The sequence below is a fragment of the Macaca nemestrina genome, chromosome 4 (assembly GCF_043159975.1).
Source record: "Macaca nemestrina isolate mMacNem1 chromosome 4, mMacNem.hap1, whole genome shotgun sequence".
Classification (NCBI taxonomy): domain Eukaryota; kingdom Metazoa; phylum Chordata; class Mammalia; order Primates; family Cercopithecidae; genus Macaca; species Macaca nemestrina.
In genome coordinates, this window is record NC_092128.1 from 41,079,651 (window position 1) to 41,107,309 (window position 27,659).

Below are 27,659 nucleotides of genomic sequence, written 5' to 3' on the forward strand. Positions count from 1 at the left end.
CCTGTAAGATCAGGATCAAGGAAAGATTTCCCACTTTCAGCACTTCTATTCAATCAAGTACTCAAGTCCTTGACAGAGAAATTATACAATAAGAAAGAAGAGGCATCCAAATCAGAAAGGAGAAAGTAAAATTGTCTGTTTGCAGATGACATAATCTTCTAAATAGAAAGCTCTAAAGACTGCAAAGAAACTCCGAATTAATAAACAAATTCCATGAAGTTGCGGGATATGAAATCAATATAAAACAAGCAACTACACTTCTATATACCAACAACCAGCTACCTGAAAAATAAATTAGGAAAACAATTCAATTTATAATAACACCCAAAAGAATAAACTTAGCTAGAGAGGTGAAAGGCTTACTGAAAGCTATAAAGCATTGATAAACTCAAAGTTTTATATGTCAGAGTCCTGGCACAGGGTGGTGGGCTGTCTGTGCAGGGTCTCAAATCAAGGTGTCCACAAGCTGCTTTCTCAGCTATTCCTCAGAGTTCTCTTCCAAGCTCATATAGGTACAGAAAAAAATCAATAATTTGTATCTGCAGGGTTGAGGTCCCCATTTTCTTGCTAGCTACGGCTCATGGGATGCTCTCAGTTCCTAGAAACTACTCTCAGATCTTGCCACATGGCCCCCTTCATACTCAAAGCCAGCAGGAGAGTTTCCCTCACCTCAGATCTTTCTTACACTTGCATCTCTGACTTCCATGTCTGAACTCTGGACCTAGATTTAAAGGGCCTATGTGATTAGGTCAGGCCCAAACAGGTTAATCTCCCTTTTGCCATTTAAGGTAACATAATTACAGGAGTGACACTTGATCATATTCACACTTTCCAAACACACTCAAAAGAAGAATACATAAGGGCATAGGTCACAGGGGCACATTTTACAATTCTGCCTATCACACAAGGCATGGGGAACCAAAAAAGCTAAAGCATAAGTTCTCAAAGAAGAAGTTAAGAGATTTTCAATGTGTTATCTCTCCAATTAGCTAAAAAATCTTATAGACCATAAGATGTTTATCTTAGTACTGTCATGCATAATACATGACCGACATGTAACAGAAACTCAGTATTTGTTGAATGGAACACTTGACTTTCCTTTGTGAATACAGACTTCTAAAACATGCATTGATTAACCTTACTCTCCAGCACCTTCAATTGCCTTAATTGTTCAAGGCAATCAGGTGTCCACTGCCTTGAACTTCCAGTTGAAGTTCCCTGCTAGTTGAATATGCCAGCGAAATCCCAAAGGAAATAGTTCCTAGTAAAAGCAGCATAGCTTCACTCACTAGGCCCATGAATTATGAAAACCCTGACTATGAAAAAATGCGAAAGTAGCAAATCAGTCAACATTCATTCACATGTAGTCTAGATGCATAAATTGGTCATGTAACACAGACATTCTTTGGTAATATATGAACAAGTCCTCTGACTTCTAGCCATTCTTTTTGCTAACTCTACTAAATAGAAATAATGAAGTATAAAAATTGTAAATGCTGCAACCACTGAAAGACATGTATAGTTCACTAAACATTTTATTCATTCATTCAACAAATATTCCATTCAAAAAAATATTTAATTTCAATAGGTGCCTACTAGGTGCTAAGAAATGTAGTAGATATGGGAGAGGATACAAATTCCTTCAAAATAACAATTCTTTTATATACAAATCAGAACTGATTTATAAATCCCTGTGTACTAAAATAGCTTAAAACTTGAAAACGTGGAAAAAACGTTTTCTCCCTACAAGACATTGTGAAAAGATCAAATTGGAAACTTTATTTTGCAAAACTGAGCAGCATTTAGATTGTCCACTAGATGGCAAATAGTTACACAGGGAAATACACAATAGAACAAATACTTTATAGAATTATAGATTCTGTTATAAAGAAAAGGCAGGGTTTTTAACAAATTAAGCAAATGCCAAATAAAATATTCTAAAAGCACCTTGAATCTTAATCTTATTCAGAATAAAATCCTTTGATATTCCTATTACCTTATCATTGCTTATGAAATCAAAAACATGGCCAAAAAGAGAAAAAAGACAAGAAATGAAGTTATATAAAGGAAATCTTTCTTAACTATAGGGATTAAATACAAGGTGCACAGTTATTTTTCAGTGAAATAGGTATAAATAAGATAAACATGTGCCATAAGCAACTCTGTGAGTAAAACAGTCTAGATTGTAAAAGACTGTAATCACTTAATAATAACTATGTCTAGAAGAGAAATATTAATCATATGAAGAGGACCTATTCAAATATGTAGTTCAGTGAAGAATAAATATATCATTGGGGGTGGAGCTGATTGCTGTAAGAAATCACTGAAAAAATCTGTTGAACCAAAGTTAAATCAACTACAAAGTATGTCATATGCAATAAATGCATATGAATGTGTATTTGTAGTCTTCATATTTTAAGTATTAATGAAGGTAATTAAGAAAAAAACAGGAAAGGATAGGTCAGGCGTTTTATACTATTATCCCAAAAGGAAATCAAATGGCTAATAAATATGAAGATATTCCCCTACTACTAGTATCCAACGGGTAGACTCTGAAGATTGCTAATACCCAGTGCTGCCAGATGAGAAGAGAGGCACAGCCAAGGTTGATGGGTAAGTCAATTTATTCCCTTCGTAAGTATATAAATTGATCCAGAGTTTATATTTTCTAATGCATCAAAAGAAAATGGCAAAACAAATACAGTAAAGAACAGCAAAGAATCAGCAGAATCATCAAGATAGGCTACTGGCCAGTAAGCAGGAGGGCAAGAAACTTATTTTTCATATTTAGCATTAGGAGAAGATCATCTCACCTTAGAAGTCCAAGGCATCTCTATGATTGAACAAAAATGACTTCCAAACTTTTGCCAATATTTAAATAAATCTGTGATGTACATCAGTGTATATAAATATTTGCCTTATTTTCTAGTCATTTTCTTAGAATATATGCCAAGATGTGGAACGGTCAGGTCCACTAACAATGATATACTTTTAATAGTACAGTTGCTGATTTACAGTAGTCTTGAGTTGTCCAATACAAAAGGGTTTATCTTTCCAAAACTGGATGCTTCCACAAAAATGTCCTTAGAATTATTTTTGAAATGTTATATCAAAATATTAAAAGTTATCATGTTCAAAAATACAGTGAGTTCTGAGGCACGCAGTGTTGCTTCCTTCTTAGGCATGTTTTTCAGCAAGAGTTGATGTGCTTACTGATTAGATACACTAATGTGGGGAAAATATTTGACTCAGGATATAAGAGATCCTCTGACCTCTGTGTCCACTTCTCCCACATACTGTCTGCTACAATGAGTGATGCATATGTAACTTTCAAACGAATAGAACCGACAGCTGTTTTTTGTTAGAAATGGTTATAGTCTCCTCACAAAAAGAAGGATTATTGTGCATTTTATATATCATCATATGGATCCAGTGGTTTCCATTTAATCTGTTTATTTTTATAGCAGCATAGCCCTATAATACCGCTGATTAAGGTACCAAGTTAGAGTGAACATTGTTTTGTTTTCATTCTGTAAAATGTCTATGTTTCAAAATATTTCACATATGTGAGGATGGGAGAGTAAAATCTCAGCCAGATTTTTGAGCCCCTAAGTCTCTTCTCAACAACATTTTAGAATTTTAGGCATTTTAGAAGACACAGTCTCTTTTTTAGTGTCAGTTTTACTTAAGTCCACATTAAAAATACATTGGCATGGTCTAACATTTAAAAAATTCAACAATCTGAGAGCCAAATCGTGAATGAACTCCCATTCACAATTGCCCCCAAGAAAATAAAATACCTGGGAATATAGCTAACAACGGAAGTGAACGACCTCTACAAAGAGAACTACAAATCACTGCTCAGAGAAATCAGGGATGACACAAACAAATGGAAAAAACATTCCATGCTCATGGATAGGAAGAATCAGTATCATGAACATGGTCATACTGCCCAAAGTAATTTATAGATTCAATGCTATTCTCATTAAACTACCATTGGCATTCTTCACAGAATTGGAAAAAACTATTTTAAAATTTATATGGAATCAAAAAGAGCCCAAATAGCCACAGCAATCGTAGGCAAAAAGAATGAAGCTGGAGGCATCACACTACCCAACTTTAAACTATACTAATAACTGAAACAGCATGGTACTGGTACAAAAACAGACACATTGAATAATGGAACAGAATAGTTCCATTGAATATGGAAATAATACCACAGAATAATACCAGAAATAATAATAATACCAGAAATAAAACCCAGAAATAATACCACATGCCTACAACTATCTAATCTTTGACAAACCTGACAAAAAGCAATGAGGAAAAGATTCCCTATTTAATGAATGGTGCTAGGATAACTGGCTAGCCGTATGCAGAAAATTGAAACTGGACCCCTTCCTTACATCATATACAAAAATCAACTCAAGATGGATTAAAGACTTAAATGCAAAACCCAAAACTATAAAAACCCTAGAAGAAAACCTAGGCAATACCATTTAGGACATATGCATAGACAAAAATTTCATGATGAAGATGCCAGAAGTAATTGCAACAAAAGCAAAAACTGACAAATGGGATCTAATTAAAGACTTCTGCACAGCACACGCCCCCCACCAAAAAAAAAAAAAAAACTATCAACAGAGTAAACAGACGATTTACAGAATGGGAGAAAATTTTTGCAAACCATGCATCTGACAAAAATCTAATATCTAGCATTTATGAAGAATTTAAACAACTTTATGAGAGGAAAAAAACACATTAAAAAGTAGGCAAAGGACATGAATAGACACTTCTCAAAAGAAGACATACATGCAGCCAACAATCACATGAAAAAAGCTCAATCAAAACCACAGTGAGATACCAACTCACACCAGTCAGAATGACTATTATTAAAAAGTCAAAAAATAACAGATGCTGACAAGGTTGTGGAGAAAAAGGAATGCTTTTACACTGCTGTTAAGAGTATAAATTAGTTCAATGACTGTGGGAGACAGTGTGGTGACTCCTCAAAGACCTAAAGACAGAAATACTATTCAACCCCACAATCCCACTGCTGGGTATATACATAAAGGAATATAAATCATTCTACTATAAAGACACATGCATGCATATGTTCATTGCAGTGCTATTCACAATAGCAAAGACATGGAATCAATCCAAATGCCCATCAATGATAGACTGGATAAAGAAAATGTGATATATATATATATATATATATATATATATATATACACACACACACACACACACACCATGGAATACTATGTAGCCATAAAAAAGAATAAGATCATGTCCTTTGCAGGGACATGGATGGAGCTGGAGGCCATAATCTTTAGCAAACTAACCCAGGAACAGAAAACCAAATACTGCATGCCCTCAATCATAAGCAAGAGCTAAATTATGAGAACACATGGACACATAGAGGGGAACAACACGCACTGGGTCCTATCAGATGGCGGATAATTGGAGGGAGAGGATCAGGAAAAATAACTAATGTATACTAGGCTTAAAAAAAATCCCTCAGAAAAATAAAACAGAAACCAGAATTGCTAAATATATTCTCTAGAATGTCCAGTCTTTCACCAAAAAAAAAAAAAAAAAATTAGACATGCAATTCTGAGAAAATTTGAGCATCAAGTAAGTTACATAATCCATTGAAATAGGAAACTATGAATTCAAATTCATGTAAACAAATGGAAAGTGTAATGAGGATCAGGATCTTTACATTGTTTCAAAATACCTCCCCACAAGATACACATTATTACATATAGAAAAAAAAAAAAAAGAGCAGCTTTACATTGCAAAAGGCTGGCTGACAATACCACCTTAATCCAGTGATCAAAGTAAACTGCAAATTGAAATGGTGTGGCACAAGAGAAGATGCAACAACACTTCTGGGATAATTTTACCAAACACCCATAACATGGACCCAATCATAAAGAATTACCAAACTCAAAATCAGAACATCCTATCAAACAACTGTCTTATAATTCCTAAAGTGTCAAGGCCATAAAAATGAATGAAAGACCAAAGATTTATTGGAAAGTGAAGGAGAATCAAGAGATAAGATAGAGGCAATATTTGATTATTTTGCTATAAAGAACATTATTGGATCATTTGGGAAAATATGAATGAAATCTGAGAAGTATATGTTAGTACTGTATCAATATTAATCATTCCCCAATTTAGATAGTTATATTGTGATTATGTAGAAGAATGCTCTTGAGGAAAATACACACAAAAGGCTTAGGGGTGATACAACATAAGGTCAGCTACTCACACAATGGTTCAGAAAAAAATTGTACCGAGAAGACAATTTATCTCTAAATTTGAGATTGTTTCAAAATTTAAAATAAAATCAGTAAGTAATCTCCAATCCACTCCACTGCACCTGTGGGTAGCAGAATAATGGCCTGTCAAAGATATCCATATTCTAACACCCAGAACCTGGGGATGTGTTATTTTAAAAGGCAAAAAAGGTGTAAAGATGTGATTAGATTAAGAGTTTCAAGATGGGAGGCAGGCTATCATGGATTTTCCAAGTGGACTGAATGTAATCACAAGCATCTTTATAAGTGAAAGGAGGAGGCAGGAAAGTCAGAGAAGCAGATTTGAGGACAGAAGCAGAGGTCAGAGTGATATAATTGCTGGGGATCAGGAGCTAAGGATTGTGGGCAGCATCTAGATGCTAGAAAAGGCAAGGAAACAAACTCTCCCCCAGAGCCTCCAGAAAGGAGCTCATCCTGCCAACATCTTGTGGTTACCCTGCTAGATCCACTTTTTACTTCTGACCTCCAAAACTGTAAGATAATCATTTTGCGTTGTTTCAAATCACTGCATTTGTGGTAGTTTGTTAAAGCAACAATAGCAAACTCATAGAACTCCTTAGGAAAGAAATGTCAGGTATTTCTTTTAAGGCAAAAAGTGATTATGTAAAAGTATGATAAATCTCAGTAAAGACTGCAGAATGAAAGCATCACCTATGTAGCACATGAAATGGTTTTCCTTGCAGCTGGTAAAAGAATCTTTTGTGGGGAGAGGCTTGATTTCTAGAGAATGAACATGGGTCGAGATGCACACTGTTGATCTGACAAGCTGACTCCATGATTTCTGTTATCAGTCTTCTTTTTGCTGGGGACAATAAACAATCTCACAGTATCAGTGGTTTAAACTCCAAACGTTTATTTCTTACTTTTGAGTATTGGCTGTGGTTCTGCTGAGTCCGGCAGGGTTCCTCTTATCAGCTGGGCTTAATTCAGACATCACCCATCTGTGTCTCATTGGGAGACCAAGGCTGGAGAAGTAGCTGCTATCTAAACATGCTCTCCTTGGAGAGGATGGCAAGAGTGCAAGAGGGTGATGGGCTTTGATAGGAAAAAAAAAAAGGCAACCTGTCACTTCCACTTACCTTTGAAAACTTAAAAAAAGGTGACCTTTCTTTGACAGAGGCTTGTGTCAAAGCACATGGTTTAGTCAGCATCACTCCCTCCACAAGGGTGCTCTAAATCTGCACCACTTTATGCCGTAACTCTAAGTTGGTTAGGGGAAGAGATCATTCATGAAGAAATGTATTCCTCCCAGCTGTCCACATGAGTGAGAAAAGTAGTCTACTTATATGGTTGCTTAAAGGAAGTGTACATGTTTACCTAAAGTTGGGTATGTATTAAATAGTTTTCTGTTGTTAAACTTCTTAAAGGAAAAGTAAATGTTCTCTGTTTTAGATATTACCAGACACACTAAAAAGTAATTCACAATTTGACAATATTCTAAGAATTGAAATACTTGAGAGAATTCACAAAAATTTTCCTAGAAAGGTAACAGTAATGGAGAAGCAGAGCTGGCAAAATCAGATCAAATATCTGTGTACTGCATCTGCACTACAGCATACCATTTTAGAGTACACATTTTCCCCAAAGAGTAGTCAACACAAATTCGATTATAAGATACACAAAGTTCTTCATTCCACCTAATCTACTTTTTCTTCTTTTTGTGACAAGGTCAAGCTGGAGTATAGTGGCAAAATCACAGCTCACTGAGGCCTCAACCTCTTAGGCTCAAGCAATCCTCCCACTTCAGCAGGAGTCTCCTGAGTAGGTGAGACTACCAGCATGTGCCACCATGCTTGACGAGTTTTTACATTTTTTGTAGAGATGGGATGTCATTATGTTGCCCAAGCTGGTCTCAAACTTCTGGGCTTCAGTGATCCTCCCACCACAGCCACGTAAAGTGTTAGGATTACAGGTGTGAGCCAACGTGCCAAGCCTAATTTTTTATTAGATGTACTATGTCAAAATTCCACCTACCCTTCAGAACCTGGTTAAAATCTCATCTACCCCGCCAATGTTAACCTTGTGGTGACTTCTTCTCTCCTCTGATTCTTGGGTGTTTTGCTTCTGCCTCTATTATGAACTTTTTATTATGGTTGAGTAAGTTTTGATTTGGAGACCTAGAGAAACCCTACTTATTCTATGATCCCAGCCAAAAAGTTCCTTTTTAGCTGAAATCACCCCTGACCCTCCCTACTCTAGTTAGTTACCACTCCCTCCTTTTCTGCTAATGACGAAGGTACATTACACCTGTTCTAACTCTCATTTACTTACCTACTAAAAAGACTGGGCGGGGGGAAACTAAACATCTGTGAGTTCATTTAAGACAGAGTATATAATAACATCTTTTTCATCTTTGGTCCCCAGCATATAATATAGAATCTAGGTCAGAGTTCTCAGCCTTGAAACTGTTGCCATTTGGGGCCAGACAATTATTTGTTGTGGGGACTGTCCCATGCATGATAGGATATTTAGCAGTATTGATTTTCAGTCTTGACAACCAAAAATCTCAGCAGACATTGCCAAATATCCTCTGGGGTCAAAATTGCTCCCAGTTAAGAATCACTGATTAAAACCATAGCAGAAATTAAATGTTCTTTGACTTGAAGTCAGGATTGTCTGGGGTTTTTTTCCCTCCATTTTAGCTCTTCAACATCACCTAGCACTAGAAGAAAGTGAAACAAACATACTTAAATAAAAGAGTGATTTAAACAAGTTTCAAATTAAAAGAAAATCTTCCTTCTGAGCCATTAAAAATAGAGTCTACAAGGATGACATACATTCATTCATGAGAGAAGTGACATGGCATATTGGTTTACGGTACGAATTCTAGCATGGGACTGGCTAGATTCAAATCCAGAGAGCATGGGTTTATACACCAGCTCCCAGTGTTCTAGCTCAGTAACCTCAAGCAAGTCATTGAACCATGTTGCACCTCAATGTTCTCATCTTAAAATGAGGATATAAATACTTCCTACCTCAACAAGACTATGCAAAGATCATGAGGTAAGATACATAAGGTTACTGGAACAGGGCCCGACAAGTATCACTTATTATTTAGCAAATTGAATATCTACTATATACCAGGCGTTTTACAAGTAGTAGGGAACAAAAAGTTCAAGCCCTCATGGAGCTTTAATTCCAAGATACAAGAGGAGTAGAGAGTGGTGCATTGTAAGTGACAGAATGACAGAGCAGCGACTGAGGTCCCATGAGGAGTTGTCCTAGGCAATAGCTAAAGGAAAAAGGGTCTTATTGGGAACTGTTCTGAAGCCAGACCACACTTGATGTGTTCAAGCTATAGCAAAGAGCACAGTGAAAACTGAACAATGTATTGTGTTTTCAAGAAGAAAAATGTAAAATTGGAAATTCTCTTTGAGGAAAAAAAAAAAATCTAAGCAAATTTTAAAATACTACAAAACATGTCAAAAATTTAACAAGTGTTTTGTTTGCGTAATGAGACTTTGAGTGATGCATTTTCTTTTTTTCTTTTCTGTAATACCCAAGTTTTCTGAATATATATTATAGTACTGCAGTGTTTCTAAAAAATCAAAAGGGCTTTACCAGTGAAAATACTTGTAAATAAAAGATAATTTTGATTTATACGGGATTATTTATAATGTTTTCCTTCATTTTGTAGCTGAAATGTATTTTTATTTTATTTAAATATTTTAATGCATGCCTAACACAGTTTATTCATTATTATTCCATTCAATATTTTGACACAAATTTTTTTCTGCCTATATGTTGAACACAAATTATATCTTTTTGGCTGATGGTTCACAATATAGATGTTTATCTTTTAAAATTTCTTCATGTCTTCTAATGTGGAAAAAAATATCCCATCCATTTAACAAACTTTTCTTCAACTGGGTAGTCAGCAAAAATGTTAAAATAGTTCACTTAATGGTTCTTTCAAAATATATTTTTCCAATTCAAGGAAGCAGCAAAGAAATTGTAGAAATGGGTTCCATATCTAGGAAACAAATGATATTTATAATGTCTTTACTTATGACTAAATATTTCCATTTCTACATGTACTTCTTAAATTATATGCCTCAGCTACGATACAATTATAATTTAGCATTTCTATATCTAATAGTAATTTTTTAAATGATTAAGTTGTCCCTTTTGAATTTGACATAAATATAACTTTTTACATTCACCATTTTTGCAACATCTTTTGGTAATTTTCTTGACACAATAAATCTATACTTTAAAACATTAAGATTAACATTTCACTATGAACTGTAAACAAAGCTTGCCAAAATAAAATGATTGAGCCTGGTTTTAAATGTCTACCCTCAAGAGGCACTCAAAATGCAGCAATGATTTTTCTGTAGTTTCTACTGCTTTAGTTCCCTTAAGAAACGAAGTATAAATCACAGAAATTCTTCACTTCTTAGAGCTGCAGAGACATTTAAAAGAGAGAGAGAGATGCAGGAGAAGAGGAAATAAGAGTGTACATTAAGAGTAATTCAGAGGGCCAGGCACAGTGGCTCACGCTTGTAATTCCAGCACTTTGGGAGACTGAGGTTGGCAGATCATCTGAGGTCAGGAGTTCGAGACCAGCCTGGCAAACATGGTGAAACCCCATCTCTACTAAAAATACAAAAATTAGTTGGGCATGGTGGTAGACGCCTGTAATCCCAACTACTTGGGAGGCTGAGGCAGGAAAATCACTTGAACCCCGGAGGCAGAAATTGCAGTGAGTTGAGATTGCATCACTGCACTCTGGCCTGGGTGACAGAGTAAGACTCCATCTCAAAAACGAAACAAAACAAAACAAACAAACAAAAAGATAATTCAGAGAAATTCTCCCTTAAGTTTATTCACCTGGAATTGATAGGACCAAACATTGTTATAAGCATTATCACTATAGATTTGTGGGGATGGAGGATGGAGAGGGCTTGAATAATTGTGAATTTATATGATCTCCTATTGCCTACACACTCCTTCTATGTCCTTTTTATTTTCTTCCATTTTACACTGGGGGTGAATTGTAGTGCAGGAGTCTGCTAGTGAATACAGAGGAGAGTTCTAAAAGTTTCTCTCATCCAATAAAACAAGTCAGTGTAAAACATACTTGTCAATAAAAACTATTTTTTACAGACCTAAATAACTGTATACATTCTTGAAAATGAATAACAAAATTTTATTTTAGTTGATGCACAGTAAATTCTTTACAAATATTGTTTTGTTTTAAATTTTATATAATTATTTGGTATATCTTATATCAACTACTATCAACACTGCTTATTTAATGTATTTTTACAATAAAATTAAAATTTTAATGATAGCTTTTCATGTATTAAAATGTCTATATATGTGCAAAAATTTTGTTTTTTATAGCTAGACATGAGACAATGGGTTAAAAAATGATCTTAATCGTTAAGCATATTTTTACATTACATCTTTACATTTTCAGCCAACACAACGTCGGAATATTTTAAACACAAATATTATTTAGAATAGTTCTTAAAAATATTTGACATTTCAAAATAATAAAAAATTTCATTTTAAAATTAAATGTTACTTAAGAAAGTTGTTTCCTTTCCTAAAAAATTAACAAACGAAAAGCAAGGAAAAAACCCTAATCCAGTTAGCAATCTTCTTACCTTCCTTTAGTCACATGCAGTGCCAAGAATAAGGTGTCTATTTAACATGTTTCTTCTTTCCACGACTTGCAGTGAATTGTGGATATCTATCCATAAAGGAAATTATGTGTGAATGCCAACATGCATAGAAATTTAATTCCTAACATATAAGTATCAAATCAAAACCTTAGACACCAGCCAATGCCGTCCCAAGAATGTAACACACTTGAGGACAAGCTTCCTCTTGAGCCAACTCTGTCAACAGACACCACTTTTATTTCATGTACTCCCATTCTCTGGCACCTCTTTTCTTCCTGCTATCACAAATATGATTTTTTTTAAAGCCACTATCAAGGTAGTAAAAATGGCTTTAATTTATACTTGGTGTGTTCATTTGCTAGGGGTGCCATAACAAAACACCACAAATGGGGTGGGTTAAACAGAAACTAATTTTCTCATGGTTCTGTCGGCTGCACATTTATTGAGGTGCCAGTGGGGTAGGCTTTCCCTGGGGTCCTTAAGGGAAAATCTGTCCCAGGTACTTATTTGCCTTTTAGATAACTGTTCTTTAGATTAGTAATCCCCAACCTTTTTGGCACCAAGGACCGGCATTGTGGAAGACAATTTTTTCACAGAAGTTGAGGGACAGGGGTGTTTCAGGATGAAACTGTTCCACCTGAGATCATCAAGCATTAGTTAGATTCTCATAAGGAGATCACAAACTAGATGCCCTGCAAAGCAGTTCACAAGAGGGTTCGCGCTCCTATGAGAACCCAATGCCTCTGCTGATCTGACGGGAGGCAGAGCTCAGGTGGCATTGCTTGCTGGCCCGTGGCTCACCTCCTGTTGTGCTGCCCGGTTCCTAACAGGTCTGGTCCATGGCCCAGGGGTTAGGGACCCCTGCTTTAGAAGACTGCCCTTTAGATGACTGGCCTTTTCATATACGTCATCCCTCTGAGCACAAGCACCCCAGTGTCTCTCTGCATGTTCTAATCTCCCGTTTTCATAAGGACCCAGGTTAGACATTAAATTAGGACCCACCCTAATGTCCTCACTTTAACTTAGTCACCCCTTTAAAGGCTCTATCTCCAAAAATGGTCACATTCGCAGGTACTAGGCCACGGGCTTTCACGTGTGAATTTTAGGAGGAAATTCAGCTCACAGCACTCAGGTTTAATAGTAAATTAACAAAGTGAAGACAATTAACTCAGTCAGGGACTGAAACACATCCAGTGATGAATATACTTTTTCTCCATGACAGAAAAGAGCCATATGGCTTCTGAATTTTAATGCGAGAAATGAAGAAATGCATGGGTTATGGCTAACCATAAAATAAATACTTAAATATAATTCCTTCATTTGGAAGTGTTTCACTAATTTTTTAAAACTATATAAGGAATATTATCTATGCTTCCACTTTACTAAGCCATAGAATCTATGTAGATTCTACATAGAGAGTCAACAAATGATGCTATGAAGCAGCACATGCTTGAGTACGTTAGATAGGCAACAGCTACGCAAGCAACAAAAGTCACAATTACAGAAAGCTTAGTTCCCACTGCAAAAAAGGGGCAAATACTGCAAAAGAACAAGGGGAATTAGACTGTAGTTTTGAAGAGTCACTTGCAATTTTTATTAAATGTTGATCATTTCCGCATCCTAGAGGTAATTGCTTAATCATTAGAAAGTTGCTTCTCTTCTCTTTCACCTCTTTGAAAAAAAGAAAAAAAAATGTAATTCTCTTAGAATTTTCAACATTGAAAATGTGAATCTATTAAGAGGACAAAAACTTCATGGTCAATATGTTTTTATTTTTAAATTAATGATGGAGCAATCTACAAAAAGAATTTTCTGTTCTAAAAGCCATTTGGGGTAGATAAAGGAAGATTGTAAGATTTCCTTCTCATCAAACTATCCAATAATGCCTTCATAAGACTTGCTTACATAGATGTAAATAAGTATTTTAATATACAAGTACTGTTTTTGACCAATAGATACATTACTAAACAGATACATGTGTCTTCCAGTTTCATATACCTAAGCTTTTTAAGTGATGGAAAAAAATTTGTACATAAAAGAAACATTAGGGATCCCTTTTATAGAGTGAAGAATCCTTTTATAGTTTGGATATTCACCAATAATTTACATGTTTATTTCATTTAAGTTTTTATGCATGTGATCTGCTTAAACCAAAGTAAAACAAAGTACACATGTTCCATATTACAAAGATGAAAATACTATATTTATTCAATCATGGTTCATACATTTAATAGAATAAAAATTCTTTTGTGTCTAAAGTTAAATTAAGACTAAACATCTGTATCTATATGTGATTATTTTTCTTCCCTCCCACCTATGCTTTTCATAATGGAATTAATGATTAACAAGTATTCCTAGAATGTGAATAAAGCAGTGAAAGAAGAAGAATAAAAACTGAAAAAAATACCTACTTATAATTTTAAATTGCTCTTAAAATAAAATTATAGAGAAAATACTTTGTATGTTATTTAACTTCATTAAGCTATAAATTTAGTTATAAATTATCTATAAGTTAATTCATTAGCTATAAATTAAATTTCTCTATATCATATCTAATTTTCTCATTATTAAAAATCCGAACTTCGTATTCATACATGAAAATAGTTTTTCTTTTGGGTGTAAATAGAGTGTACTTTAGAATTCTGAACACTTATCAAACTAAAGTTAGCTAATGAAATGTTAACAATAATATTCAAAATATGAATAAAATCCATACATTAATAATATCTATATCTAAAGGCAATGAAAGGCTTTGTGTGAATGAATCATCTTTTGTCCAACTCTATCACCTTTTGTTTTTTAATGGCTATGTTACAAGTGTCTAAATCCCTGTCCTGGCACACTTCCACTGCTCGTGCCTCTGGTAGTTTATTTGCATATTCAGCCCATTTGTAGCCCTTACATTGATTGAACTCACAGAGAAAATCAAGAATCCCTGCACAGATTTGTATGTGGTTACCCCTACTGTTGAGCCTATTCCAGGCTTGTACTTGGGGGCTTAGGCTTCGATCCTTACAATCAAACCCCACACAGTTGTTAAAAGACATGCAGTATCACTTACACAGTAAAACCATTGAAATAAGCATATTCCTCAGCTGTGAATCCACAAATATCTTGGCAAGATAATTCCACACCTTGCTGAAGAAGAAGCTTTACTAAACGTGTTGGTTCACCACTGACAGCAAGAATAAGGGCTGTTCTGGAGCAAGAAATAGAAACGAATGCCCATTTAAAGATCTTAAACATGCCTCATTTTAAAAAGTCAGTCTTCTCAATTTACTATTCAAATGTAGGACCTCTATCAGAAAGAATCAAGGCAAGAATGTAAAAAGTACAGCAGATCTGCTCAAAAAAGGGTGCCAGTCACAGATCATATCATGGAGTCTAAACATGAACAGTACCTAGGAAGCAGCTAGCTCAGTCATTTTCAATCTCTTCTTCCTGGAAGCCTAGTGTTTCCAAAAACATGTCTCAAAATTCCATGAAGGAATGTGTCTTAGGACTTTGGGTCCCCTGATCCCATTTAACTACAACAGTTGGTCATCTATGTAAGAGTCTAACGTTAAATTCTAATAATAAATGACAAATAAATAACAACAATAATAACCAATTAGTAGTTGGTCCAACTGTTTGATTTTACAAAGGGAAAAACAAATCCTGAAAGTTCAGATAATCTGTCCAAAAGCATGTGAGCATACATCCTATGGGTCTTATGGTTCTATATTTTCTCGTTATCATATCCCTGTGTTTCGTGGACATACACACACACACACACACACACACACACACACACAATCCTATTAGGTAGCTCTAGTTACGTGCTATCTTATTTATTAATTATACCTTTGATAATTATCTGAAGCATTCACATCAGCCCCTTTCTCCAGAAGAAATTTTACCATTTTTGGATTGTTGTTAATAACGGCAACCAACAGTGGAGTATAACCATCCTGAAAAAATTATTTCAAAATGATTAAAATATTGTAGCAAATTTTCATGCTCTTTAGATTTAAGTTCAACTTAAAATACGTGTGTATAAAAACTTCTGAATATACACTGTAACCCTTAAAAGATTTTAGTGCATAAAAAAATGTGATTTCAAAGACCAATAAAACAAATCAGGGTTGAGCCAGACAAAAAATTAAAGTTGCTATTTTAGGCTTAATTCAAATTGTAGGTTAAGAGCAGCCTAGAATAAGTAAGTGATGAGCACCTAGCATTTAATGTAAGTATTGCATATCATCAATTCACATTTCATAATATTGTCATATTCAGATTTCCATTGGGTTTCATTTAAACCTCCAAGGCTGGCACTTATTTTGGATGTCATGTAGACAAAATATCAGTAAAGTATCAATATGCTTTTTAAAAAAATTCATCGGTTATTCATAATGCCTTAATAGAAGAGTTAGATTAATTTTAATATTATGTGATTTGCTATTTCAACCCTATTATTATTATTCATGAGTATATCAATAAAATAGAAAAAAGGTGGGTTTTATGTTTTTATCAATACCCAGTTATAAGAGAATTAAATATTCCTCATTTGTTAAGGCCTGTTAAACAATTATAATTGTTAAATATAGTGTTTCTTTGGAGGTCAGGATTACAATCTGCAATAAAATAAAGAAAGACTTTAAGAGAAGAAAAATTTTATCAGTTTTTGATAATCTCTTCTCTTTCTCCCCAATTTCAGTTTGGAAAATTCATTCTTTATATAACATATATTTCAACATAGATGAATTATCTGAAATATGCTCTTCAGTTGCTTTCTAAAATATAGGATTTTTTCCTTTAATAGAAAACTACCTTATTTTTCGCTTCAAGATCAGCTTCATAATCAAGCAGTTGTTCAACTAATGATAAACTTTGACCACAAACAGCATAGTGAAGAGCAGTATTATAACGAACATCCCTCAGATTTGGGTCTGCACCACAGTTTAGAAGAATAGTAGCACAATCCTCATTTTGACACTGTACTGCCTGTTAATGCAACAAGAGTAGATGAGTAACAAATTTACTATTTGGGATATGATAAATTAATGTTTGATACTATGTTTTAAAACATGAAAAATCAACAAAAGTTAACTAGGAGAACTCAAACACATTCCAATTGAAAACGAAAAATTATGGCATACCTTAATCAATGGGGATTTGTTTTCACTATCCCGGATATTTATTTTGCATTGTTGCTCAATTAAGAAAAGTACAACATCTCTATGTCCATTCGCACAGGCCAGGTGCAAAGGTGTTCTATGTCAATAAAACAAAACACAAAGTTAGAGATAAGTCTCCGTTTGAGAAGTTACTTATTTTACTCAAAAACAAGCCAGATTGTACATTGCTAAAGTACGTGCTGCATGCACATATTTCTATTTAAACAAATGTACATTAACTACAATTACCTTTTATTGAAATTTCAGGGCTATGCCAGTGTGTTGAAGATTAAGTATTTAACTGATTTCACTTCAAGGAAAATGTAACTATAATTAGATGAAAAATAGATTTTTTAAAAAGTACCAAAATGATATCTGGGCTTGGAAAAGATAATAAAGTTATGCATCACAATAAAATTTAGAAATTATATTTAAAACCTGAGATGCATCTAATAGGTAACAGGAGGAAAGTATATTACTTAATGACATGTTATCCCTAATTGTGTGTTTTTCTTTATTAACTCAGTGATTAATGTTGGCATTTGTATCTGAGGAGTAAAAGGTGAATGCCTAAGGACTCTCTAAGTTGTAGATCTTAACCCTATTTTAAGTTATTACACTAATTTCCACTTCTAAAGAACCATATTCTAGGTAGCCTGCCAGAAACCAGACACACATTCATGAACTTTGACAGAAGACTAATTAGATCCATTTAAATTTTGCAATTTTTAGCCTAGACTGGCCCTCAATAAACATTTATCTTCTCCTAAGGTGATATCATTATAGCCTTGTTTTTAGATAATTTTATAATGCCAAGGCCACATATAAATAATCCATTTAAAACAAGAAGCTTAAATATATTTTCCTTGTTTCACTCTAGCTCCTCAGAAGTACTCTATGGGTACCTAAATAGACCCGCTATTGACACACAGGAGTAGCAAAAAGATGAACCTCAAAAATAAGATAACTACTTAAAAATAAGGCAATTTTCAAAAAGATAAACTAACTAAACCTATTCACAATAACTTACCATCTCTAGCAGTAAACCAAGAAAATATAAAAACAGTTTGAAAAAATTGGAGAAAGCTAAAAATCTAATTAAGTTTACCCGAATGTAATCTCTGGAAGGCAGGACTGTAATATAACTACAATATAAAAAGCCAAATTTTAACCAGTTATATTATTATTTAGCTAAAGAGAGAGCACAGTCAGGAAGAGGACAGTCAGCTAACATAACAGAATAAAACCAGAAGTTATCCATAATTAACGTACTTCATGGAAAAGACAATCTGAACTTAAGGAACAAACAAAGAAGAACTTTGTTGTAGGACAAAAGTGATTCATCAAACACCATGGTCTAAATTATGTTTCCCTCAAAACTATCCACCTTACTTTACTGTGATTCCATCCTTACCAAGCATTTCTGATGACTAATTTCTCAGTAATCCTGATACAATGAAGCATTGATTAACCTTTCTGCTCACATTTACAATTTGGTTTAAGGATGAAATTCCTTATGTAATAGGAGTTTTCAGAGCCCTCAATCCCAACACAACACAGGGCTAAATAGCTTTAAGCCCACCAAAGATAAGTCTTTGCAGTAGATAGCAAATCCTGGCAAACATTTTGATGTGTCCCCTTCATCTGCCATTACACCTATCTTGAGAATTTAGTTCCAAGGAACTTTGGTGGTTTCCACCCAATTTTTAGATCTGCCTCCCTCCAACTCCAGTTTTATTTTTTACCTAATTTAAAATAAATACATAAAATTACATACACAGAGAGAGAGAGAGAGAGAGAGAGAGAGAGACTGTTCTTACTAAGAGAAAGTAAATGGATTCCCAATAGGTCCTCCAAAAATAGCTGCTGCATCCTGCTGTATACCTCACTCTTCTACCAACTGAATCTAAAACCTTCAGTAACAAATCTACAAAAAAATTTCATGGCCCATATTAAACTCCAAGAACTTAGGAAATCAGCCACAAATTCAATAAAATAAAATAGCCTTGAAAGATTCCACCTTCAAAGGAGGTATTGAACAATGCAGCCTGGGGTCATTTATACAAAATCTGAAAACAAGAGCTAATCTAGCTTGAGCATGCACAAAACACTAAAAAGTTGACAATATTCACTCAAACTGTCAGTCTTGTAAAGAAGATTTTTACTTAGAATATTTGACATCCTTTTAAAGCAGTTATCTTAGTTTAAAAAAAAGTTTTAAAAACATACAGATTTAACATTTACATTGATTTTATTTTAAATTTTAGATTTAAGTGTAAAATTTTAGAGCTCACAATTGGAGCAAGCAGCAAAAGAAAAAAAAATTGTCATGGCTTCTCTATATGTTTACACATATAATGTAAATGCCTCAAGGCCAATAGGAATGCTTTTCCACTTAATGTCAAAAACAAAGGCCATTCTATTTTTTGAAATAGTTGAATGCAAAAAAGTGTATTTACAGATATCTTGGAGAAACATTTTTAAATCAATGTTATTCCATTTGTCAAAAATCCTTAACTTTCATCAATACATTACACTCCAAATTTAAGACTTTATATTGTTACTTCTTAACTCATGGTACTTAATCTAACCAGAAATCTAAATTCCTGTGAAGCTTAATATTGGTTACTAGGTTTTCAGGCTAACTGGTGTCATTTTGTTTCATTCAAGTTCTGTTTTCTCCCAGACTCCCACTCTCTTTTATATCAATGGAAAAATTGTCAGCATAGACTGTGGACAGGTGATGAATGATCAGATACCAGAAATCTCAAATTGAACTTCAGCAAAAGGCATGACTCAGATGAGTGTCAAGGCTGAATGATTACTTTGAAAGCTGAAGTGAAAAGTGTTATCTGCTAGACAGAGTACAGGGCCAGGGCATAGCTGTAGCCTTCAATTGAGTCTCATCATGAGAATGTCCTTTTTAAGTAATATTCTTGGACTCTTGATAACTTAAGAGTTCAGGGTGAGTGAAGGAGAAGTAACCAAGGAAGTTAACTCACCCTAGGTCATTTATTTTCAACTCTAGACTGGGCACTTTCGATGTAATCTAGGTTTGAGTAGTACGGCTGAAGGTATTAATTTAGAATTGGGCCTCCACTCACCAATTTATGAAGGTGATCTGAAGGGCTTTTTTTATTAAAAACCATAAAAGTGATTTTATAGCAGGAGAGATATCAAACATCTCCAATTCATTTTCAAACTTATTAGGCACAGTGCTCTTGAAATAAAAACAAAAATAGAAGCTAACTATGCAGAGCACATTAACAGGGAGCTATTCTGATTTAATAAGATGCCTGCAACAGAGCTTTGCAGATCTTTGTTTAAAAAACACTAATCGAGTAGTAGCTCTAGTTTGAAAGATGAGACTGAAGGTATATCCGCATTATACAGATGTAGAGAAGGCCTCAAACTCAGATCTTGACTCTCAGAACAATGTTTTTCCTACTAGGCCACTATGGCTTCCTGAACAATCTGCTAATGCTATTTCCCTTGTCCCTTTTTTTTTTTTAACCAGAAATTCCAATTTTCAGTATCATTATTTTTACTAGAAAACATATATAAAAATATTACTTCCATTAGGCCATTAATATGCACATATGCTTACATGAGGTTTCAGAGACCTTAAGCACAATGCTTCCAAAATGAGTCTGTGAAACATTTGATAAAACATTGTAATTTACCTTATTAAAAATTCAAACAAAACGAATAGTTCCCAATGACCATCTCACTCTATCTACTTTCCTCTCCCCACATTTCATCTCTCTCAGAAATAGCAATTTAAGTGTATGTTCTTTTAGATTTTATCTTTCTCATTTTTGGTATCTCTCTCTTTACACACACACACACACAAATGTTCAAACAGAAATATACAGTTTGAGATTTTTTCATTCAGCTTTATCGAGGTGTAATTTATAATAAAATTAAAGTGTACAATTTTATGAAGTTTGACTAGTCAATTTACAGTCAATTCTCTGCAGTCAATTCTTTCACCCGCCCCCATATCTAAAACCACTGGTAACTATTAATTTGCATTATGTCACTATCCTTTTTTTTTTAGATTCGGGGTGTACATATGTAGGTTTGTTACATGGGTATCTTGCATAATGCTGCGCTTCTGCTGAACTCATTACCCAAATAGTGAACATAGTATCTTATAGGTAGTCTATTATTTCCACCTTTATGTCCATGTGATAGAGATAATTTCATATCCTCTTTGACAATTTTGGATGCCTTTTCTTTCTTTTTTTTTTTTTTTTTTTTTTTTTGAGACTGAGTCTGGCTCTGTCGCCCAGGCTGGAGTGCAGTGGCCGGATCTCAGCTCACTGCAAGCTCCGCCTCCCGGGCTTACGCCATTCTCCTGCCTCAGCCTCCCGAGTAGCTGGGACCACAGGCACCCGCCACTTCGCCTGGCTAGTTTTTTTTTGTATTTTTTAGTAGAGATGGGGTTTCACCGTGTTAGCCAGGATGGTCTCGATCTCCTGACCTCGTGATCCGCCCGTCTCGGCCTCCGAAAGTGCTGGGATTACAGGCTTGAGCCACCGCGCCCGGCCGCCTTTTCTTTCTTTTGCCTGACTTTTCTGGCTAGGACTTCCAGTACTACGTTGGATAGGAGTGGTGAGAGCAGACATCTTTGCCTTATTCCAGTTCTTAGGAGGAATGCTTTCAACTTTTCCACATTCAGTATGATGTTGGCTGTGTGTTTGTCATAGATGGCCCTTATTATTTTGAGGTATATTTCTTCGATGCCTAGTTTGTTGAGGGTTTTTATCATGAAGGGATGTTGGATTTTATCAATGCTTTTCCTGCAACTATTGAGATGATCATCTGGTTTTTGCTTTTAATTCTGCTTATGTGGTGAATCACATTTATTGATTTGCATATGTTGAACCATCCTTATATACCTGGAGTAAAACCCACTTGATTGTGTTGAATTATCTTTTTGATGTACTGCTGGATTTGGTTTGCTAGTATTTTTGTGTCTATGTTCATCAGGAATATTGGAATGTAGTTTTCTTTTTTCATTGTTTCCTGTATGCTACAATGCTTTACCTTTTCTAGAATTTCATGTAAATGGAATCATTTGTGTCTGGTTTCTTTCAGTCAGCATGACACTTTCAAGATTCACCCATATTTTTTGCATATATCCATAATTCATTGCATTTACTACTGAATAGTATCTTTAAGTTAACCTATTTATATGTGTATGTATGTATGTATTCATCCTTTCATTCACGTATTTTTAAAATATTGAGCACTCACTACGGCTAGGCAGGGTTCTGGCTGATGAGGATATATCAGCAAACAAAGCATGTGCAAATACCTGCTTTTATAAATCACACGTTAGTAGAAGAGGTAAACAACAAACAATTTAAAAGATGAAAAGTACATCAGACAATATTAAGTTCTAAAGAGAAAAGCAGGGAAGAAGGATAGGAAATGTCAGTGAGGAGAAAGGGTACAGTTTTAGGTAAAGAGTAGCCAGGAAAGGCCTCACTAGTAAGGTACCAATTGAATAACACCTAAAGGAAGTGAAAGAGCAAGTGATACGACTATCTGAGGGAAAAGCACCCCAGGCAGAGGGACCAGCAAGTCCAAAAACCCTAAATGCATGTCTCGCATTTCTGTGGAACAGTAAGAAGACCAGTGTAGCTGGAGGTAAATGAATGAAAGGAAGAGTTGCAGGAGGTAAGATCAGAGAAGTAACAGGGTGAGGATGAAGATCATATAGGGTTGTATGAGACACTGGATGGATATCGCTTTTACCCCTAATAAGATGGGAGTGATTCTAAGTTATGAAAACAAGGAGTAATATCATTTGACATACATTATACAGGATCATTCTGATTGCTGTATTGAGAATAAGCTGAAAAGGGAAAAGTGTAGTTAAGTGGGCACTGTAGTAATTCTAGTTAAGACATAATGGTGGCTTTGACTATGGTAGTACTTATAAAGGTGGTAAGAAATGCTTGGATGTTAGATATATTTTGAAGGAGGAGCCAACAAGATTTCCTGTTTTATCAAATGAAGGATGTGAAGGAATTAGAGGAATCAAAAATATTCTAGAATTTCAGCCTAAAGCAATTGAAAGACAACATTTGGCATTTATAGAAAAAGAAAAGGCAGGTCAGAAATGAAATAACAGGATCTTAGTTTGGGAATGTTTGAGACCTCAGTTTGAGAAAGTTAAGTAGTGATGTGATGGAGCTCGTGGTTCTTGCAAGCTGTTAAATTTTCAGGAATTTTGCAAGCCAGCTGATATCACATTGGTAGCTTAAAATTGGCCACTATTTACAAACCCTATGAATCAGGGTTTTCCCTCTTTCCCTCCCCTACCCATTAAGAGCCTGTTATTAAACATTTATTATCACAGCAGTGAATATCAGATATCCAAGTATAAATATAGGCAGGCAAGAGGTCTCGTTGGCTGGAGATTAAAAGTTGGAAGGCACTGGAATATGTATATTTAAAGCTAATCTCTCTTCACTAGGAGAGTGAAGATCAAAATACAGAGAGAAATCATTTCTGGCGGAACTCCTTAAGTATTTACAAGTCAGGAAGATGAAGAGAAACCAGCAAAGGAGTCTCAAAAGAAGTGTCCACAGAATTAGGAGAAATGCCAGATGGCCCCAGTGTTCTGAAAGACATTAATTCAAATACCGCTGATATGGCAAATAAAATACTTTGCTGACATGCCAGCAAGGTAAGACTGAAAAGTAACCCCTGAATGAAGTCATGTTGAAGTTATCGATTACCTTATAAAGTCATTCAGTGGAGTGGTGTAAGATAAAAGCCATCTAGAAGATTGGACAACACTGTTTTTATCTCAAAAATTAAAAAAAAAAAGACATAATACTACCAGTAAGCTAAATACAAATATTTTTTCTAACCATATAGTTTTCACTTAGCCTATTGTGATGAAAGATGATGCTTTTCATACCCTTTGACTTGAAACTCCCAAAAATATTTTAAGGCAGCCACAGAGAGTACATATTTACTGTTACTAATGCCAAACACATAACTTTTTTTCTTAATATGTATTAATTTTTGCAGCAAGTGGTTGTTAATGGGTTTGAAGATATTAGGTAATTGAGGAAATCTTTCATAAGTGATCCACATTAAAAAGATTAACCAGAGGGATGTCAGCAATATGACAGAGTAGGAAACCCTGAAGTACCCTTCCCCACAACAAACACACCAATTCAGCAACAGCATAAGGACAAACTCCCTTTGTGAAAAATCAGAAACTAATTGAAAGTCTCCTGCACCCTGGGAGAATACAAAACCAGAGGTAGTAGAACTTATAGACAGATTCAGAACACCCTCTCGCTGAAGATCCTGCCTCCAACACAGTGCCATATGATCAGAAAGAGACTCACTAGCTCCCAGCTTTACCCAAGGGAGCAAAGAGGGTGGCTTGCCAGCACCCCAGCTTCCCCATAAACTATATGAATACATGTTAATTATGACAACAAAGTTTGTGGGAGAGATAAAATTTAGAATTTTTACATGCTATTGGACTTCAATTGTTAGCAACTTAAACTACTATGAGCTATTTTATGTAAGTCTCAAAGTAACCACAAAAAATCTGTAGAAGTTACACAAAAAAAGAGAGAGAAAGGAACCAAAGCACATCAATATCAAAGCACAAAATCAAGAAAATACAAAGGAAGACAGGAAGAAAGAAAAAGGAACTATAAGAGTAACATGAAAGCTAACAAAATAGCAATAGTAAAACTTTCCCTATCTATAAATACATTAAATGTAAATAGATTAAGCTCTGTAATCAAAGAGTGGCTGAATAGATAAAACACAAGGTGCAACTACAGTTGACCCTTGAACAGCAGGTGTTTTAACTGTGTAAGTTCACTTATACACAGATTTTTTTCAATAGCTATATTAGAAAAATTTTGGAAATTTGCAACAATTTGAAAAAACTTCCAGATGAAACAAGTAGCCTAAAAATACTAAAAAATTAAGAAAAGGTTACATATGCCATGAATGCATAAAATATATGTAGATACCAGTCTATTTTATCATTAACTACCATAAAATACCAGAGATACTATGATCAACCCCTCCTCTTCCTCCCCCTCCATCTACTTAATGTGAAGAAAACAGGATGAACAACTTTATGATGATCCACTTCAACTTAATAGTAAATATATTTTCTCTTCCTTATAATTTTCCTAATAACATTTTCTTTTCTTTTGCTAACTTTATTTTATTGTAAGAATACAATGGGTAATACATATTACATACAAAATATATGTTAATCAACTGTTCATGCTGTTGGTAACACTTCCAATCAACAGTAGGCTATTTATAGCTAAGTTCTGGGGGAGTCAAAAGTTATTAGCAAATTTTTACTTCACAGGGGGTTGGCTCCCCACCCCAACCCTATGTGGTTCAAGGGTTAAGTGTATATGCTCTCTATCAGAAACTCACTTTAGATTTAAGGAGAATTTGATTAAACAGTGAGTTCAAATGCCTGTTTGGAAGCAGCCATTGTGCTCTCAAGTATGCCAAGATAGAGTCTAAAACTGTACTTGTTATAAAGCTAACCTGGGTATGAAGCTATCTGGGGAGTCCCTCTCTTTGTCCACCCCAGCTCAACAGCAATTCTGAGTTTGGAGACTCTCAAAGTCTCTTTTAAATTGTAACTAAAGTAAGCACAGTGGTTTAACAGAGTTCATATAGCTGATTGTGTTGCATCAAGGCCCCAGGGGGCTGCAAGGGACCTTTGTGACTTGACAAGTTCAATGGTAATGAGTGTGGTTAATGAATAGTACGGCTTATCATATTATCCCAGAATCTGACACGTTTATACAGTTGTTACACATATTTGCAGCACATAATTGGTGAGAAAATGAAATCAGATTTAAGAAAATTGGTGATGAGTAATGGGCAGCAATGAAGGGAGAAAAAAATCATCCTCTGTCCAAATAAGTTTGCTAAGCATCAATAAACTCAGCAAGCTTCTTTTTCAAAAAATTAAAAAGTTACTTGTTTTGATGTTTCCAAGTGTTAAAATCTGACTAACCAATGTTCTAGTGGGTCGTCTCTACTCTTTTACTATTCTCCAATTAGCAAACTTGTGCATCTTAGTGCCTGGGGACAATCAATTACCAAGAAGCAAAACAACAAGGTGGGGAAAAGATGGACTGCCAGTGGAGACCAAGCCAGTGAGAGGAGGGGATGGATTCAGGAAGGGCGGAAAATATTCAAGTAAGTATTCCTTTTTTTTTTTTTTTTTTTTTTTTTTTTGAGACAAGCCTTGCTGTGTCACTCAGGTTGGAATGCAGTGGCCCGATCTCGGCTCACTGCAACCTCTACCTTCTGGGTTTAAGTGATTCTCCTACCTCAGCCTCCCGAGTAGCTGGGATTACAGGCACCCGCCACCATGCCCCACTAATTTTTGTATTTTTGGTTAGAGACGGGTTTTCGCCATGTTGGCCAGGCTGGTCTCGAACTCCTGACCTCAGGTGATCCTCCCGCCTCGGCCTCCCAAAGTTCTGGGATTACAGGCATGAGCGACCGCACCCGGCACAACATTTAAAAATAAATAAATAGCCGAAAGTTGGAGTGGGACCCTCTGCCAATAATCACCAGACAATCTTTCTTCTTTGGGAAACCCTGAGTGACAATCAGGGTTAAACAGCCCCTACTTGTCTTATTTCTGGTTGAAGGACCCGGGTCCCAATCCGTCCTCCCCCGCTGGCTCTTCAGTCTGGTCACCTGTATTTTTTGTCCTGCATGTTTACATCGTATTTCTTGAGCTGAAGATATTCCTTCAGCTTCTTCAAATCCCCGACTGAAGCAGCTCTGTGAAGTTTTTTTAAATCCTTTTCTCGAAGGTTGTAGCCCTGGCCTATGGACGGGTCTGAGGAGGTACGGCTGCGGGTCTCATTCTTCCTCTTCCAGAAGCTGAAAAGCTTATTCATGGCGGTGCAGGCTGCAGTCTTTCCGTCAGACCAGGATGTTCCTTGGCCTCCTAGCCGTCCGCCCTGCCACTCTGCCCTAGCACCCGGCCAGCGGCTCTCTCCAGTACCTGACGAAAGTGGAAATGCTGGAAGGGCCTTGCGCAGCCGGCCGTTATGGCAGTTATGGTCGTTATGGCTGTTAAGGTCGTTATGGTCCGGTCCCAGGGGCTCGCAGACCTGCATTCTCACCTAGGACTTGGGCCTGACAGCCACACCTGCAGTCTTCCTATCTTGGAATAGAAACTTACCAACTTTCTTACAAATAGCCTCTTCTCCTTCAAAAGTAGATCTAAGGGCTTGAACTCTTGCAAACTAATATTTACCTTCCTTGTGATGGGGATGGGGATGGGGATGGGGATGGGGATGGGCATGGGCATGGGGATGGGCATAGGGATGGGAATGAGGATGGGGATAGGGATGGATCTCTTCCAGTGATCTTCCCTCCAACCTACTCCCAGCCTCTCACCTCCCTGGCCACATGCTACAAATTGTCTTCATAATAACTGCAATTCCTCAATAACCTCAATTTCATACACACTTTTTAACACCACTTCT

At 35.6% G+C, this 27,659-nt stretch overlaps 1 protein-coding gene across 1 annotated transcript; it reads right to left on the minus strand.

Annotated features, from left to right (window-relative positions):
* Nucleotides 1-9,961: 9,961 nt before the first annotated feature.
* LOC105475471 (ankyrin repeat domain 7) lies at nt 9,962-27,203 on the minus strand. Its single transcript, XM_011730731.3, has 7 exons — nt 26,860-27,203; nt 17,104-17,218; nt 16,775-16,948; nt 15,809-15,915; nt 15,027-15,164; nt 11,948-12,033; nt 9,962-10,305 (listed from the first exon to the last, which is right to left on the minus strand). The coding sequence occupies exons 1-6, from the start codon at nt 27,063-27,065 to the stop codon at nt 11,985-11,987; spliced, it is 789 nt and encodes a 262-aa protein (XP_011729033.3). The 5' UTR covers nt 27,066-27,203; the 3' UTR covers nt 9,962-10,305; nt 11,948-11,984.
* Between the last annotated feature and the right edge of the window lie 456 nt (nt 27,204-27,659).